We start from the raw sequence: 16,630 nt of genomic DNA, 5'->3' as shown, positions 1-16,630 counted from the left end.
TTTTAAGAAGTAAGCTTGAATTGCTTAGGAAATTCTGAAGTAAAGAAAAAGTGAAGTTCTACATAGTTAATCTTCCCATAATAACTGAACTTCTGGTTAAAACTGACAACTACAATTATATTAAGATTTTCATCAAAACTACAAATAGAACTACTTTAAAGAAAAAAAAGATATCAAAAATGGTGGAAAATGCATTCCTTTTAGAATGTTTCTATGGGCCAAAATAATGATCTTCTGCTTGAGTTAGCAGCTGATAAGAATATATTCTTCTCACTTATGAGTTAATTATGTAACTGGTTAATAACAAGAAACCATGCAGAATATAATAGCATTTTATCATTCCCCACCCTAAACTCTCATTTTGGTCTAAAACTGTTAAGATTATAGAATTCCTTGACTTATGAAGCTTTTAACTAATACCACTGCAGCTCATTCTAAGTTTATCTTCATTTTCACATATAAATGTTATTATAGATCTAAAAACAGCTAAATGTAGAAAGTTAAATCTGCCATGCAAATTGCTAAATAAACAAATCCAACAAATCTGTGTGCTCCCAAACCACATCCTCATATATTTACATCCTATTTTGTTTCCAAAAGGCCTACCAATTTATACTTCATTCAAAATCAAATGTAATTTTTGAACAGAAGGTAACAACTTATATTAATGCACTAATACATTACAATCAAAAGTCAAAAACAAGGACCAGGAAGATGGCAGCAAAGTAGTACCATAGGTTCATCTCAGTCCAAGAACATAATTAGATAACTATCAAATCATCCTAAATGCCCCAGAAATCAACTTGAAGACTGACAAAACAAACTCCACAATTAATGGAAGACAAGAGGCCACATCAAAGAAGGAATTTAAATTAAAAAATTTTAATGAATTAAACAAAACTTTAAAAAGCCAAAAACAAAGCAAAAAAACACCCACACAACCACACCCATCAAAAACAGTAACTCCTTCCAGGAGCAGAACCTAATTTCCCTGGGCTCCTTGAATGTCAGCTACACTTAGTGACTATCTTCCAAAGAATAGAATACTGAAGGAAAAATAGTAACTTTATAGGAAAAACCTGGCAAGTATCACCTGTGATGTCATAAGGACCTAAGTATGTCTCTCACACACCCCATTTGTGATGAGAAGGGCATTTCACCTCTGTGGTATTCTTTCCAAAACTCCACAGTGAGTTTAACCAATTTTAATACCTTTACTATTACAAGGTCTAATCATAGAGGGGAAAAAAAATCAGATAAACCGAAACTAAAGAATACTCCAAAATAACACATGACCAGTCCTCCAAAACTGCCAGTGTTATATAAAACAAGAAAACACACAACTGTCACAGACTAGAGAATACTAAGTAGACATGACCACTACATGTAATATGGTATCCTGGATTCAATCCTGGAACCGAAAAGAACATTTATGGAAAAACTAGTGAAATTTGACTAAAGCCTGTAGTTTATAGTAACATACCAACCAACAATGGTTCTTGGTTTTGACCAATGTGTCACTGCAACATAAAATAACATAGAGGTAACTAGAACTAGGTGAGGTACGGGAGCTCTCTGTACTCTTTGCAACTTTTCTATAAATCCAAAATTAAAAGTTTATCTAAGAAAAGTAAAAAGCTATCAAACATTAAGGCAAAAACAGTAGGAAATGAGAAAGGCTGCTTACTTCCCGAGCTTGCTTTCATCTCAACTTTTAAAAAATTAAGCATCCAGGGGAACCTGGCTGGCTCAGTTTGGTAGAGCATGCAACTCTTGATCTCCGGGTCATGATTTTGAGCCCCACACTGCGTGTGACATCTACTTAAAAAATAAAAAATTATGGGATCCCTGGGTGGCTCAGCGGTTTGGCACCGGCCTTTAGCCCAGGGAGTGGTCCTGGAGTCCGGGGATCAAGTCCCGCATCCGGCTCCTGGCATGGAGCCTGCTTCTCCCTCTGCCTATGTCTCTGCCTCTCTCTCTATGTCTATCACGAATGAATAAATAAAATCTTTAAAAAAACAAACAAATAGAAGAAATAAAATAAACTAAGCATCCAAAGTTTTTATACATGCTTAGCTATCTTGAGACCAATAACTAAAATTACTGTACCATGGATCCAAACTGATCCATTATAGACACTCAAGAGTTTAAATATCAATAAAAATGTTGGCAATGGGGGCACCTGGCTGGTTCAGTCCATAGAGGATGAGTCTCAGGGTCATGAGCTTGAGCTCCATGTTGGGTATAAAGATTACTTGTAAAAAAAAAAAAAAGGTTAGCAACTAAATTTTCTACAAAATATATCTTCAAAATACCTAGAGAGTATTAAAAGACAGAAAAGTAAAATATCAAGTACTGAACTGCTTTAAACTCTCATGAGATCCTATCCTGGCTCTGGACATATCCTTTTACTCAACTGTATTCCCATTCCCTAAATTTACCTTTTAAAAAAATGATTTAGGTGGGCTGCCCCCAGGGCTTAGCGGTTTAGCACCATCTTCAGTCCAGGGTGTGATCCCAGAGACCCGGGATCGAGTCCCACATCAGGCTCCCAGCATGGAGCCTGCTTCTCTCTCTCTCTCTGTATCTCTAATAAATAAAAAATATTTTTTAAAAAATGATTTAGGTGATCAAATACAAAATTCTGTAAGTAACAACATGCTGTCATTCTATGCTGATAAAAACTTCCATAAGTCAGACACTATTACAGGGCTTATTTTTTTTAATTATTGACAGGTCACATACAATTCAGACACCTCAAAAAATATAAATGCAATGCCATCTAATCTACTACTGTAAAAAGATACCAGAACGTTTATATTAAAACTTGCCTAATGTCATTTTTCATTCTCTAGGACTCTGACATTCATAAATAGGATTAACTAAGATATTAGGCTATACTATTTTAATTCTATTTGTCGTGTATGACTACTAAATAGTAAAACTGACTTTATAAGTCAGGAATGAAACACCAAAGAAACAAACAATCCAATCATGAAATGGGCAAAAGACATGAAGAGAAATCTCACAGAGGAAGACATAAATAGACATGGCCAACATGCATATGAGAAAATGCTCTGCATCACTTGCCATCAGGGAAATACAAATCAAAACCATAATGAGATACCACCTCACACCAGTGAGAATGGGGAAAATTAACAAGGCAGGAAACCACAAGTGTTGGAGAGGATGCGGAGAAAAGGGAACCCTCTGACACTGTTGGTGGGAATGTGAACTGGTGCAGCCACTCTGGAAACTGTGTGGAGGTTCCTCAAAGAGTTAAAAATAGAACTGCCCTATGACCCAGCGATTGCACTGTTGGGGATTTACCCCAAAGATACAGATGCAATGAAACGCCGGGACACCTGCACCCCGATGTTTCTAACAGCAATGTCCACAATAGCCAAACTGTGGAAGGAGCCTCGGTGTCCATCGAAAGATGAATGGATAAAGAATATGTGGTTTATGTATACAATGGAATATTACTCAGCCATTAGAAACGACAAATACCCACCATTTGCTTCAACGTGGGTGGAACTGGAAGGTATTATGCTGAGTGAATTAAGTCAATCGGAGAAGGACAAACATTGTATGTTCTCATTCATTTGTGGAATATAAATAATAGTGAAAGGGAATATAAGGGAAGGGAGAAGAATTGTGTGGGAAATATCAGAAAGGGAGACAGAACATAAAGACTCCTAACTCTGGGAAACGAACTAGGGGTGATGGAAGGGGAGGAGGGCAGGGGGTGAGGGTGAATGGGTGACGGGCACTGAGGGGGGGCACTTGATGGGATGAGCACTGGGTGTTATTCTGTATGTTGGTAAATTGAACACCAATAAAAAATAAATTTATTATTAAAAAAAATAAGTCAGGAATGAAAAATAGGCTCCTTAATCCAACTTTGGCTTCTATTTTTGATATCTATAATAAAAACAAAGTTACCAGAATTTACTCTCCTAATCTGAAACAGTACAGCCAAGAATTAGTATCTCTCAAACCATTAAAGCCACAAGATATTGACTAGAAATGATACAATTATTAATCTCAACTCAAAGAGCCCTTATATTCAGAAAGCAACCATTGCTTTGTAATACTATTATTTGCATTCTAGATTTTCTCCAAGTAAAAAAAATGCTAAAATCTTTGTAAGTGTAATATCTACTAAAATTTAAATTTAGGGGACACCTGGGTGGCTCAGCAGTTGGGCGTCTGCCTTCGCCTCGGGCCGTGATCCCAGGGTCCTTGGATCAAGTCCCACATCGGGCTCCCTGCATGGAGCCTGCTTCTCTCTCTGCCTGTATCTCTGCCTCTCTCTGTGTCTCTCATAAATAAATAAATAAAATCTTTAAAAAACTAAATAAAATTTAACTTTAAATAATAAAGTGTCATCAGAACTTGATTAGAGCTGACAAAATACTGTAGGAATGACATTTAAGAAATAAAACAGCCAGAATTGACAGACTAAAATCCTTGTTTTATCCAATTCATTCAAATGAATAAAAGCCCCAATTTAAAAGCATACAAATCATACACTAATTTCTGATTCTATAAAAACAAGAATTTCTAACTCTATTACCCTTTAAGCAAATGGAAAGATAAGACATGTATCTGTGTCAATTAAGATAATCCAGTTCAAAAGCTTGTGCACATAACCAGGTCACCTCCCAAAAATGGACATACGCACAAATTAACATGGTATTTCATTAGTCATTCTTTGAATTATAAAATGCAAATGGGCAAGAACGTAATCCTGGGAATAAGTTCCCACGGGGGTGGGGGACTGCTCCCATTTACCCTGCCAGAAAGCACAGAAGAATGCTGAGCGATAAAGATCTCTAGACTTCCTACCTTGAGGACTTATTAAAAGAAAATAGAGTCAACAGTTTCTGAATCTCAGAAACACTGACCAGATTATATAAACTAGCTTAGAAACACCAACTTCTTCAGAGGCAAGGAGAGATCAGGACCTTCAAAAGTATAAGAACACAAAATTCAGGTGCCAAGTTCCATTGTGTATGACTTCACTAAACAGAGTTAAAGCAAATCTAAGGCATAGCCTATTTTTACATTCAGAGGACACATAGCAAAGTTGTAAACTACAATGTATTTTTAGCTTAAGTTCTAGTTTGATAAATAATTGCCGAATTGCACAAAATGAACTAGGCCAAGTATACTCTGATTTCCAAACTCCTAGAAAAAAGGACCTGGCTTCACTACTACTTCTGGTTAAGCTTGTGTAAGATAACTAAAGGATCTAGAAATAGCTTCTCTTCAAAGGTTTATTTCTGTACTTTCCTGTAAGTATATTTAACTTTTCTTCGATTTTTAGAAATTAGTCAAAGTGTAAATGAGAAACACCAAAAGAAAAAGGAAAACAGACATACAAATGGAAATATATGGAATAAAATTATAGTCTTGATGAGCTACCAATAGTCTTCTTGACATATCATGGTTTATAAGCTATAAAACTTTTAGCTAAATCTCAAAGGAAATGTCACACTAATTACTCAAGGATAGAAAGAATCTGGTACCTAACTATCCTAACCCAAGAGCCTATAGAAAGACAAGACAGAAGCAAATAAGTGTTCTCAAGTATATAAATGGTTCAATACAGGTATACTCAAATATATGTCATTTGATCATCAAAGACAGCATTCAAGACCTGCCTTTATTAACTGCCAGGAGAAATGGGCAGCAACCCAGACAATCAGACTAAAGAACACACTCAGAGGTCTATTTCCTCTCTTTCTTCCACCCATAAAACAAATCTGACTTAAAAGTATTTGGTTTTTGTTTTTGTTTCTGTTTCTAATCTCTAAGGATACAAATGAATAGAGGGGCAAGAAACAGTTTTTTTCCCCTTTACTCATTGTGAAGATGGTAGCTGTAGTGAACTGAATGAATTGATAAAATTAACAGAATAATGTCAACTGCTGCTGCCAAGATCAGTGATTTCTGTTATCAAACGTATCATGTTCTACATTTTAATGTACTTTGAATATGTGAATGTGAATATAATGTGTAATAAGGCCCCCAAATCTCCAAGATCTACATCATGGAATGATTTCATTATAAAAGCCTTAGTTTAAATTAGTGGCCTGACCAGATACTAATTCACAGCTGCGGGACCATATATAAAGGCCATATAAAAGTGACTGTTGATAAAAAAAGTAAATCGTTTCTTTCCTTTGGAGCGAAACAAAAAGGGCTATGTAGTTTCAGGCTGTGCTGCCAAGCAGACTTACTAATTTATACACAGATTTACATAAATAGAGACCCCTGGGTGCTGCAGCGGTTTGGCGCCTGCCTTTGGCCCAGGGCACGATCCTGGAGACCCGGGATCCAGTCCCACGTCGGGCTCCCGGTGCATGGAGCCTGCTTCTCCCTCTGCCTGTGTCTCTGCCTCTCTCTCTCTCTGTGTGTGACTATCATAAATAAATAAAAATTTTAAAAAAATAAAAAAAAAGATTTACATAAATAGACTAGCAAAAGGGTACTAAACATTCAGTAGTCTGTAAGGTCATAAAACAATATAACCAACTATATTATTATACCTAGTGATCTCTTACCAACACAATTCTAACTGAATCAGCTTTCTTTTTTTTTTTTTTTTTAATTTTTATTTATTTATGATAGTCACACAGAGAGAGAGAGAGGCAGAGACACCGGCAGAGGGAGAAGCAGGCTCCATGCACCAGAAGCCCGACGTGGGATTCGATCCTGGGTCTCCAGGATCGCGCCCTGGGCCAAAGGCAGGCGCCAAACCGCTGCGCCACCCAGGGATCCCCTGAATCAGCTTTCTACAGGTAACCACAATGGAAAAGTTTACCCAAAATTTTTAACCCAAATTTTTATTTTAAATTAATCAACCTTCCTGAAACTATGCAACAAAGTCATCTGATTGAAAAACAATATTCAGATAACCAAAGTTATACTGGCACCATTTGGACAAAACAAATTTATTTTCACTAAGCTGGGTAGTAACCCAATTGCTTCTGAGGTAACACAAACCAGGTACACTCTGTATCTACTTTTCTATTTATATTACCTCAACTAAGATTTTATAATCCAAGAAACCTTGAAAAGTGTACATGATATATAAAAAAAACATGATATGTGGAAAAAGTATTTTGCCTAATGCTAAAAAGAAAACTGTAATTTACAACATTAATAATTTCACATGTAGAGAATCTCTCTTACTTTTATACATAATGCCTCCCTAAAAGTTAGAAACTAAGAAGTTGAACTAAAGATGTAAGATTCCATTCCCAATCAATTAAGCAATATTCTAAGTCCTAAATATGGTCCCTCCAAGTGCTACAGCCCAGGTACCTGTTCTGTGCCTAGTGACAGCCATGTCTGTCTTCCAGAAGATGACAAAGTCCAGCCAAGCCTCTCCCCCTCACAGGAGATGGGGACTCCTACTCCTCCCTGACTTCTCTGCAGCGCCAGGCCGAAAGATCAACAGCACCTGTACAAACCTCCTACCTTACACCCTAGATGGGCTAAAAAGGAGAAGGCAAAAAAGACCCCTCATCCGCATACAGCTGCCCTGTAAGGCTTTCCACCACCTGGCTCTTAAAGGATTTGAGTTCTGCCAGGCAGAGCAGACTGCACAAGCACCAGCCTGCAAAAAACCAGACACCCTTTGCAAGCATCTGGTGAGGTATAAAGAAGAAAATACAATAGTACCTCAGCATAAAAACATAACAGTTCTGCTAAGACACCATGCCTCCCACCCTACCAGAAAATCACTAACGTAACAACAGTCTCTCAAAAAGTACACACTGATTTTTCTGTGTGTTCAAAAGGTTTCTATATTGCACTACTGGCAATGTGAAAGTAACACACTCTAATAAACCTGCTCAGAGCACCGTCCCTGTGTCTGAGGACTGAATCAAGTCTCTCCACCAAATAAAGTGTCATCAACTGCAACCTCCAACAGGTAGAAAGGCGGTTATCCTTCTTCGTTAGCCAACTTAAAAGTTTCAGCTGCCAGTAATACTAATTGTCAAAGCAATATGCATGTAAACATCTACATATAAATTCAAATGACTGTCGTTTACAAGAATGTAACAATAGCTACAGCAAAGCAGTATCTATTTTTTTCTTTATGTCAATGTCTATCAACCTATCAAATAACTTACATCAAATGCCAGAAAGTTAAAAGGCAAAAACAAAACAAAATCCTATTTTGTTAAAAATTAACTTTAAGGGATCCCTGGGTGGCACAGCGGTTTGGCGCCTGCCTTTGGCCCAGGGCGCGATCCTGGAGACCCGGGATTGAATCCCACGTCGGGCTCCCGGTGCATGGAGCCTGCTTCTCCCTCTGCCTATGTCTCTGCCTCTCTCTTTCTCTCTCTGTAACTATCATAAATAAATAAAAATTAGAAATAAAATAAATTTAAAAAATTAACTTTAAAAAAACATTCCAGGAAAACATATTAAGGAAATATATAATCTGTTTCCAGTTCTGCCACTAAGTTGCCATTTTGGTTCTTGAATTTAGTCCATATGAAATCTGAAGATACTATTCAGACCTCAACAGAAGTCCTACACCTCAGTATTTTTATATTTTTTTAAGATTTATTTATTTATTTATGATAGACATAGAGAGAGAGGCAGAGACAGGAGGAAGAAGAAGCAGGCTCCATGCCGGGAGCCCGACGTGGGACTCGATCCCGGGACTCCAGGATCGCACCCTGGGCCAAAGCAGGCACTAAACTGCTGAGCCACCCAGGGATCCCGACCTCAGTATTTTTAAACTGCTATATATGTAATTGGAGGTGCTAAATAAAACTAATGTAAAAAAAAAATTCTCATCAATACTTTACAAAAAGAAAGGGTACATTCAATAAAAAAGTGTGTTTATCTTTTCAGAAAAGTATAGTCTTACAAACAAATGCAAAAATAAGTTATTTGTGACCATAGTTCCTGAAGTACCAGGTCAAAGGGCTGGCCACAAAACAAAAATATTCCACATGAAAATTCAATTCACTAATTCTGAATGGAGGAGAGGGAAAAACAGTTACAAAACTAGCTTCAACAGAGTCAGAATCATGTTATTGAATGGGATTCCTTTAAAATACAAAACAGAAGCCACAGTTTAATGTCACAATTTAACTGTGTGTGAAATACAGTCAAAATTAAATTCAAGCTACCTGTTAAAAAGCAAAGTTTATACCTACCCCATGATTCAATTATTCCATTCCTATATATTTACCCAAGAGAAAAAATATCCATAGCAGCTTTATTTGTGATAGCTCCAAACAAGAAATAACCGAAACACTCAAAGAGGTAAATGTATAAACAATTTGTGGTATAGCTATACAATGATATACTACTCAGCAGTAAAAAGAACATGATGATCTCAAAACATGATTAAAGAATTCATATAAAAGTACATACTATATAGTTATATAAAACGCCAGAAAATGCAAAATAATCTATAGTGACATAAATTAGATCAATGGTTGACTGTGTTAATATTTCTTGGGTGGTATTTTGTCAAAACTTATCTAATTTATCACTTTAAATATACTTATGCCAATTATATCTCAATAAAAAACAAAAGGAAAAAAAAATTCCAGATACCAAAACTAATTCTATAGCTCTTGCCAGTCAGATCTAATCACAAATGTAATATATTTAATCTACCAACTCACAGTAGGCACTTTGAGAAGTACAAAAGTGTCCTTAAGGATCACCATTCTCTCTCTCTCTCTTAAACACACAAAGTTTAAAACAAAGAGATCAGAACTCATTTGTCATCACTATGACAGGTTGATTGCTTCACTGCTGAAATTGCACCAACTAAAACCCAACAGAACAAAATGAGAGCACACTGAGTGTGGGGCCTCAAGATTTTTAATTAAATATTTTAATTCAAATGGTTACTTTCTTTGATCTAGAAGAAAATAGAAAAAATAACTTTAATGCAAATGGTTTTCTTTGATCTAATAGAAAACAAAAATAATCCAAAAATACAAGAAAAGCCTTATGCACAAGATGTTAATTTCAATCTTATCACAGAAAAATGGCAAAGAATTAAATCAATGGCACGGGACTGGAATGGCAGATTACATGACCTCTTCATTATGTTTCATACTTTTAATCAGGGGGGAAAAGAAGCCACAAGAAGTAGTAAGCAAAAATAAGGCACATACAGTAGTATAATCAACAGGTTGAAAATAATATATGGGGAGAGGGGAGCAGAGATGACTGGTAAGAAAAAAATAGTATAGGGTTAATATTTGAGGATAACGGTTCTTAAAGTGTAATCCTTGAACCAACAGCATCAATATCATCTGGGAACTTGTTAGAAATGCAAGTTCTCTAGACCCACTGAATCAGACAACTCCAGGGCTGGAACCCCCCTGCAACTGGTTAATTTAACAAACCCTCCAGGTAATTAAGATCACACTCAAGTTTGGGAACCACGGTTTAAAGGACAGAATTATGGGTGACTGTTTTCTTTCCCTTTTTGTAACCTATACTTCCCTCAATATCTTACTACTTGCATAACCCAATTAAGTTTTTTCATTAAAGTATTTTAATGTATACTGTGGATCAGTAGTAGTAAAGAAGCTATTATACCATAAGCACCTTTACAAGCCTGAATTGCATGCCAAAAGATGCAATGACTCTTAGAATCATCAGATCTGTTAAGAGTGACAAGATACTAAATTTCATATGTATGTGTGTATATACACACACGCATATATCCAGGTGTTTGTTCACACACACATATATAAAACACAGGTCAAGGTGCTAGGGAAATTGTACAGCACTGGGAAACTAACAAATCCAGGTTCTTTTTAACACGTGCACACAAACAGGGTTAAGGGACTTTTATGGCTCACATTTGCAAAAGATTTTTTTCTCCTAAAAGAGGAATTTTTAGGTTTGTGTGTAATTTACTAGAACTGCACTGCAGGACTCCGATGTTCTGAAGCTGTGAATGCTTACTCATGTAGGTTCCTGCTTAACAAAAATAAGTACCAGTGTGTTATATTTGTCACCAAAATCTAGGCAGAGAAGACAAATTCAGAACACTGGAAGTTGCCAAAGCTTCAACTTCTAGCTTGAAGACCATTAAACTGTTCCACCTTCCACCTCTTCATCTCACAAAAACAGAGGCCACAGGAAATAAAGGCAAAACAGAGGTTCTCTCAACTGATACTGGAGCTAGTTAAAAGATTACAGAATTGCCTACACTTTGAGCACAAATTAAAGAGTAACAAAGACTACTGATTTAGGGATAGAATAACTACTGATTAACAACAAAATACCAAAGTTGATGTGAAAGACAAACAGCTAAGCATTTTAATGTTTTTGTTTCCATTTTTAACATCTTTAAAATACCAGAAATAGAGATCCTCATACATCCCACAGCATAAAATTCATTTTAACCTTTCTACTCCTTGAAAAATCAATTCTAAAAGTAAATACAAGTTATTCAAAATGCTGATACATAAAGTGTTGACCTACTATAAACAGCTTCTACTTTGATTTTTTTTTTTAATTGTTTAACCGGTTACATAAGCATCATGACCACCCACACTGAAGTTTTCACTACTAAACCCCCAGCACCTAGCACCAAGCCTGGCATAAAGAGGGTGCTCAAATGTTTAGGGGGATGAACTTGTTATCAAAAGCTTCTGCAACTCTAAACCAGACACCCGGATTCTGTAGGATTTCACTAATGCTGTTAATGACTTTAGTAAAAGTCACTGCCCCTTTCTAGCATTCTTCAAGCTTTTGCAGGGAAAACTGACATTTCTACCATACTTTTGAATCCCTGCGTGAGTCACATAAGTACATTTAAAGTGGCAGCATATCCTATTTTAAGTTACAGCAACTCCCTTTGAAAAAGGGAATCTTTGAAAACTTAGTATTATAAAGTAAGTTCCAAAATCTCACCAATAACAAATACAGTGTATGCCAATTCCCCATTATTATCAGGTTCATTTTTCTGATTTAACTTTGAATATTTATTTCTTGTAGCCTAAAAGATCATGTTTTGGTCTTTTTACCCCTTGATAATACACTTGATCCTGTAACACTACTCACAAGGCCTCCCCAGCCCCTACTTCTTTTGTATATAAACACACTCTGGTCACACACTCCATCAGCTGTTTGGTAGCTCCACCCCTCCTCCTTTTCCGGGTAGTAACAGAGCAGCCAATGAGCTGTGAGGAGCTGTGCCTGAGGCCTTTTGCCTGCATACGCTTTTCCAAAACAAGCAGCTCCAGCCTTCAGCAGGGGCCACTGGTTCACAGATAAAAGGATCACCAGGCTGTGCAACAGGGTGAGACGAGTAACCCCCACCAACAAGGAAACCCGTGTAATCTGAGCTGTTTGTTCCTCCACCAGGGAGAACTTAAACCGATATTCCTTTAGGGCAAATCACGCTTTAAGGTCACCAGAGTCCCAGTTCTCAGACAATCTAAATAATCAGAGATGGAAACCTCAACGTTTGCCAGCCTGGGAACAGCACAGTATATGACCAATCTACCTGACTTTGCAAACAAATGGCCACACTATTCACGACCATTCCACAGGATTTGGGCTGTTAAGTTTTTTGACTAGGACACATTCTTACAGGGCCCAAAAGTCAGTACATCAGTCTCTAGGCTCCTGGAGAGGTTTGCACAACCCTCAGCAAAGGATCAGAACAGAAACAATGAATGAGTCAGAGTTTCAGAACATAATCGCCCAGCAGATTATTAAGTGCATCGGTGCAAAACACTCACTCCCTGCATAACTTGAGAGTCAGCTCTCCTCCTACCAACCCGTCACAAAAGAAATATCACCGACTCCAAACAACAACCAGAGACAGTGTCTCTGAAAGAACCTAGAGAGCTGGTGGAAAGCAGTGGCCAATTAGTTACACATCCCCTTCTCTCCCTACCCCCACACTGCTACTTTCCTACTATATAGGTTCCCTGCCAAGCTATAAATCGTGGTGGCATAATTACACTCAGGAGACATCCAAAAATGGGCTGAAACAGGAGACTGCAATGAAACCAGCTATCGGCCTCCAAACCAAAGAAATCATCAAGGGGCACTGAGGGGGCAAAAAGCAAGTACATTCCTTCAGACCATCTCTACTTCCTCTCTACCATCTTTCATTTTCAACCCCCGGCCCTTTCACACAATTGTACTAATTTTAATAAAGGGCTGGAAAAATTTTCCTTAAATCTTTTGCTAAATATACCCTGCTCAAAAATTATTGGCTCCATTGGGGCCTACTAACATTAATTCAACAGAGAAAAGAGGCCACAAAATCTCTCATCCCCAGAACACACATGCACACACAAAAGGAAATGCAAAAATTTTAACTTCCAAACTATGCTAGACCAGAAAATAACAAATACGAAACAAAGATAACCTCTGGCTTTTAAGTCCCGAGTCTGTTGTCCTCCTATCTCAGAGATCTATGATTTTAAAGCGCCTCTGCTTTCTTTTGTCAGAAAGGAGGAAGGTGGGGAAAGAACAGAAGGCCAATGCATCTTTGCCTTTCTTCATCTTCTACTAAAAATAAGCTATGAAATAAGCCACTTAGGGGAAGAAAAAAGAGAAAGACACCCTGCTGTTCTTTGTCTGTTTTCCTCTCCCTCTCCACCCCCCACACCCCGACTCCTAAATGCGGTAATCATTCTAGATGCCACAACTACTAAATGAACAAAAGGCACTGTATGGAAAAGGCATCAGGTCAAGTTAGGCCTCACCCTTTATCCTCAATCTTCTAAAAATATATATGTATATAATTTGAGACTCTGACATTGATCAAAAACAGCTGGAATTCTCTCTCCACCTCCATCCCAATTAAACATTAGGTAGAAATTTGCATTAGGTGTGACAGTAACTCTCAATTCAGGATAAAAATAACTCAGATTCTGCCACCATGTCATTTCCTAGTTTCTAAACAAAAATAAAACCCAAAAATGCTTTGTGTAAAATGCACATACAGCCACAGTTACAAGTTTTCCTGCAACCATATGAAAAGCCAGCGTTACTGGGATCATTCACACATTTACAAAACTCAATCACAGTCACAAACAGCTCATAAAGAGTCAATTTCACTTGTGCCTAGACACATATTTGGAACACATATTATTTGTTCCTCTCTGTAATCTCCTCTCCCATCTCCCCAAAATTGTAAACTTCAAACCCTAAAACTTAGAAGTCTATCTAATGTTCCTAATTTCTAGCTAAGTTTTCCTGACTGAAGAGAAAAACACCTTATTCCTGAAAAGATGAAAAAAAAATTTTTTTTCTTGCCCAGGCAACTTCCCTCCCATCCCCCACTTCCAATCCAAATACAAAAACTACTTTTTTAAAACTTCAGAGAATTCCATAACTGAGTTGACAATAATCATCAATCTCTGAAAAGAGGGAAAACGTCCAATCAAAAACAGTAAGAAAAGGAAGAAAGAAGGAATTCACCTGAAGAATCTAGCCAAACAACTTGAGTTATATAAACAAAACCCTGCAACGGGGGAAATGGTGGGGGGATGGGGGTGAGGGAGAAAGAGAAGCAGGAGACAGGACTTTTCAACTGCGTTTCACACACCACCACTCCCCATCCCCGGTTCCCCTTCTCCCCAGGGATTAGTTGTTCAGAACACTGGGCTCATTTCCTCTCTCTCTCTCCTCACCCCCCCCCCCAACCCTCTAAATTACCCCTCAAAAATTGTCTCGATTTGTCACAGGAACCCTCGCGAATTTCTCTAGCTGGTCATGAAATAATCAGTCTGGACTCCAACCAAAACCACTGCCTGAAGGGCCCTTATCAGTTACAGCTTTCCCACTGCTACCTCCAGAGTACATAAAGTTGGGGGGAGGGAGGAAAATAAAGGGTGTCACTTGGTAAAATCAGGGCAGTTATTCCACAAGAACCTTACCCTCATAGAGGGAGTTTGCTCGAGTGGCTAATACAGGGGCTATTTTGTCAAGGAGATCCTCTTTCTCACCTCCCCCAGCTGTCATAACCACAATATGGAGGGTGGCTTGCTGGAGGGCCTGGGGGTCCTCATCACATCCAACTATGGGTGGGACAGGCTTTGTCAGTGAAAAGAAAAAAAATGTGGTGAGGTTCTTCGAGGGACCAGAAAGCTTAACCGGGGTCCCTGATTTAAAACACTCAGCTCTTTATTACAACAGGGGGCACTGAGCAGACTACTCTTCCTAATATAGAAAGGAATTAGGGATAAAGGAGGTCACTTGAGTTACCCCAGTTCAAGAAGCACAGGAGGGAACAGAGGCATCTCAAGAAAGGAAGAAAGGCTTCACTCTCGGGAATTTCTATCACGAGTCCCTAAATCCAGAGCGAGCAAGCAGGAGAGACCCCGAGGTGGGCACGGTGGTCAAGAGAGGTGGATGGTCCTGCAAAAAAAAAAAAAAAAAAAAAAAAAAGGCCGTCTCGGGAACCCAGATGTCGTGGAGGAAAGGAAAGTCACGGGCAATGGGGGTGCAGAAGAGCGAGGAACAACGCACATTTCGGGGTGCTGCAGATAAAGGGGGAGCTGAAAAGGCTCCTGGCTCCTGGGAGGTGCCAAGGAGCCGCCGTAGCACGGGGGGTGGGGGGTGGGGGGAGGGAGGAGAGCAGGGAGCCTCGGACAGTGGCCTGGAGTGCCCCAAGGCCCCTGCTCGGGTTTCAGGGGGAGCCCGGGGCATCCCCACGCCGCCCCGCCTTGACAGCCCGAATCCCCCCTCCACGAAGGATACAGCTTGACCACGTCCGTGTCCATCCGCCTCTTGCCCGGACTGGGGGATGACATGGTGTCGCCGCTGCCTCCCCGTCGCCTGCGCCGCCGCCGCCTCTCTCCTTTCCTCGGCCCGTCTACCACGGGCCCCGGGCCCCGGCTCTGAGGAGCCCGCGGCCGCGCCGGCTCCTCGGTGGAGGTGGCAACACCCCCGCGGTCCTGTCCGGTCCCGTCAGCCGCCGCCGCCGCCGCCGCCGCCCCCCGCACGGGGGAACACCGGGCACTGTCCGGCCGGGTGGGGGTGGGGACCCCGCGGCGCCCGGCTTGGGCTGCCCCTCTCCGGCTGTGGGTTCCTCCGCGGCCCGGCCCCGGCGCTACTCTGCGCCGCGCGTCGCTCCCTCCTGCCTGCTCTAGCTCGCTCGCCTGCTCGCCCGCTCACCCTCTCGCCGGCTCCCTAGCAGCCTCCACGACAAGCGGACGACTCCTGCTCAGTCGGCCTCTCTACCCCAGCCTCGCTCTGGGCGCCGTGACGTCACCTCTGTGACGTCATCGGCGGGGCGGGCCCGGCCGGCGAAAGAGGTGGGGCGCCGCCGCCGCGGCGTGGACTCTCCCGGGTGGTTCTGGGAGATGTAGTTCTTCTTTCTCTTGCCCTCCCAGCCCAGTGCCCCCTCCCCCAACTCCCCCCACCCCCACATTTAATCGCTCAACTGCCAGTGTCGTTATCATCATCATAAATGATAATAGTAAAGAATGGCAATATTATTACATTTGTGTGTTTTAGGGTAATGAACCTCCTTCTCATATACACTGTTAGAAAGGCTGTTTATTTGATTTGAGGTGGCAATTACTAGGATAGGCACCAAAATCTGGAAATTCCCACACTAGCAGGTTCCCTGCACCCTGCTCCCTCCTTGGAT

At 40.0% G+C, this 16,630-nt stretch overlaps 1 protein-coding gene across 2 annotated transcripts in view; it reads right to left on the bottom strand.

Moving 5' to 3' along the window:
- The window catches only part of UBE2H (ubiquitin conjugating enzyme E2 H), a 108,215-nt gene extending 91,968 nt beyond the window's left edge, over positions 1-16,247 (bottom strand). Inside the window, exon 1 of one of the 2 annotated variants that reach the window (XM_026010825.2) lies at positions 15,736-16,247. In XM_026010825.2, the coding sequence (XP_025866610.1) occupies positions 15,736-15,788 (53 nt within the window). In that variant the 5' untranslated portion in view covers positions 15,789-16,247. The remainder of the gene's footprint in view (positions 1-15,735) is intronic. The other variant, XM_072764069.1, reaches the window with a different exon arrangement.
- Positions 16,248-16,630: the final 383 nt, after the last annotated feature.

This window comes from Vulpes vulpes, chromosome 7 (genome assembly GCF_048418805.1).
Source record: "Vulpes vulpes isolate BD-2025 chromosome 7, VulVul3, whole genome shotgun sequence".
NCBI classification, from domain to species: domain Eukaryota; kingdom Metazoa; phylum Chordata; class Mammalia; order Carnivora; family Canidae; genus Vulpes; species Vulpes vulpes.
This window is presented reverse-complemented; position numbering and strand designations above follow the sequence as displayed.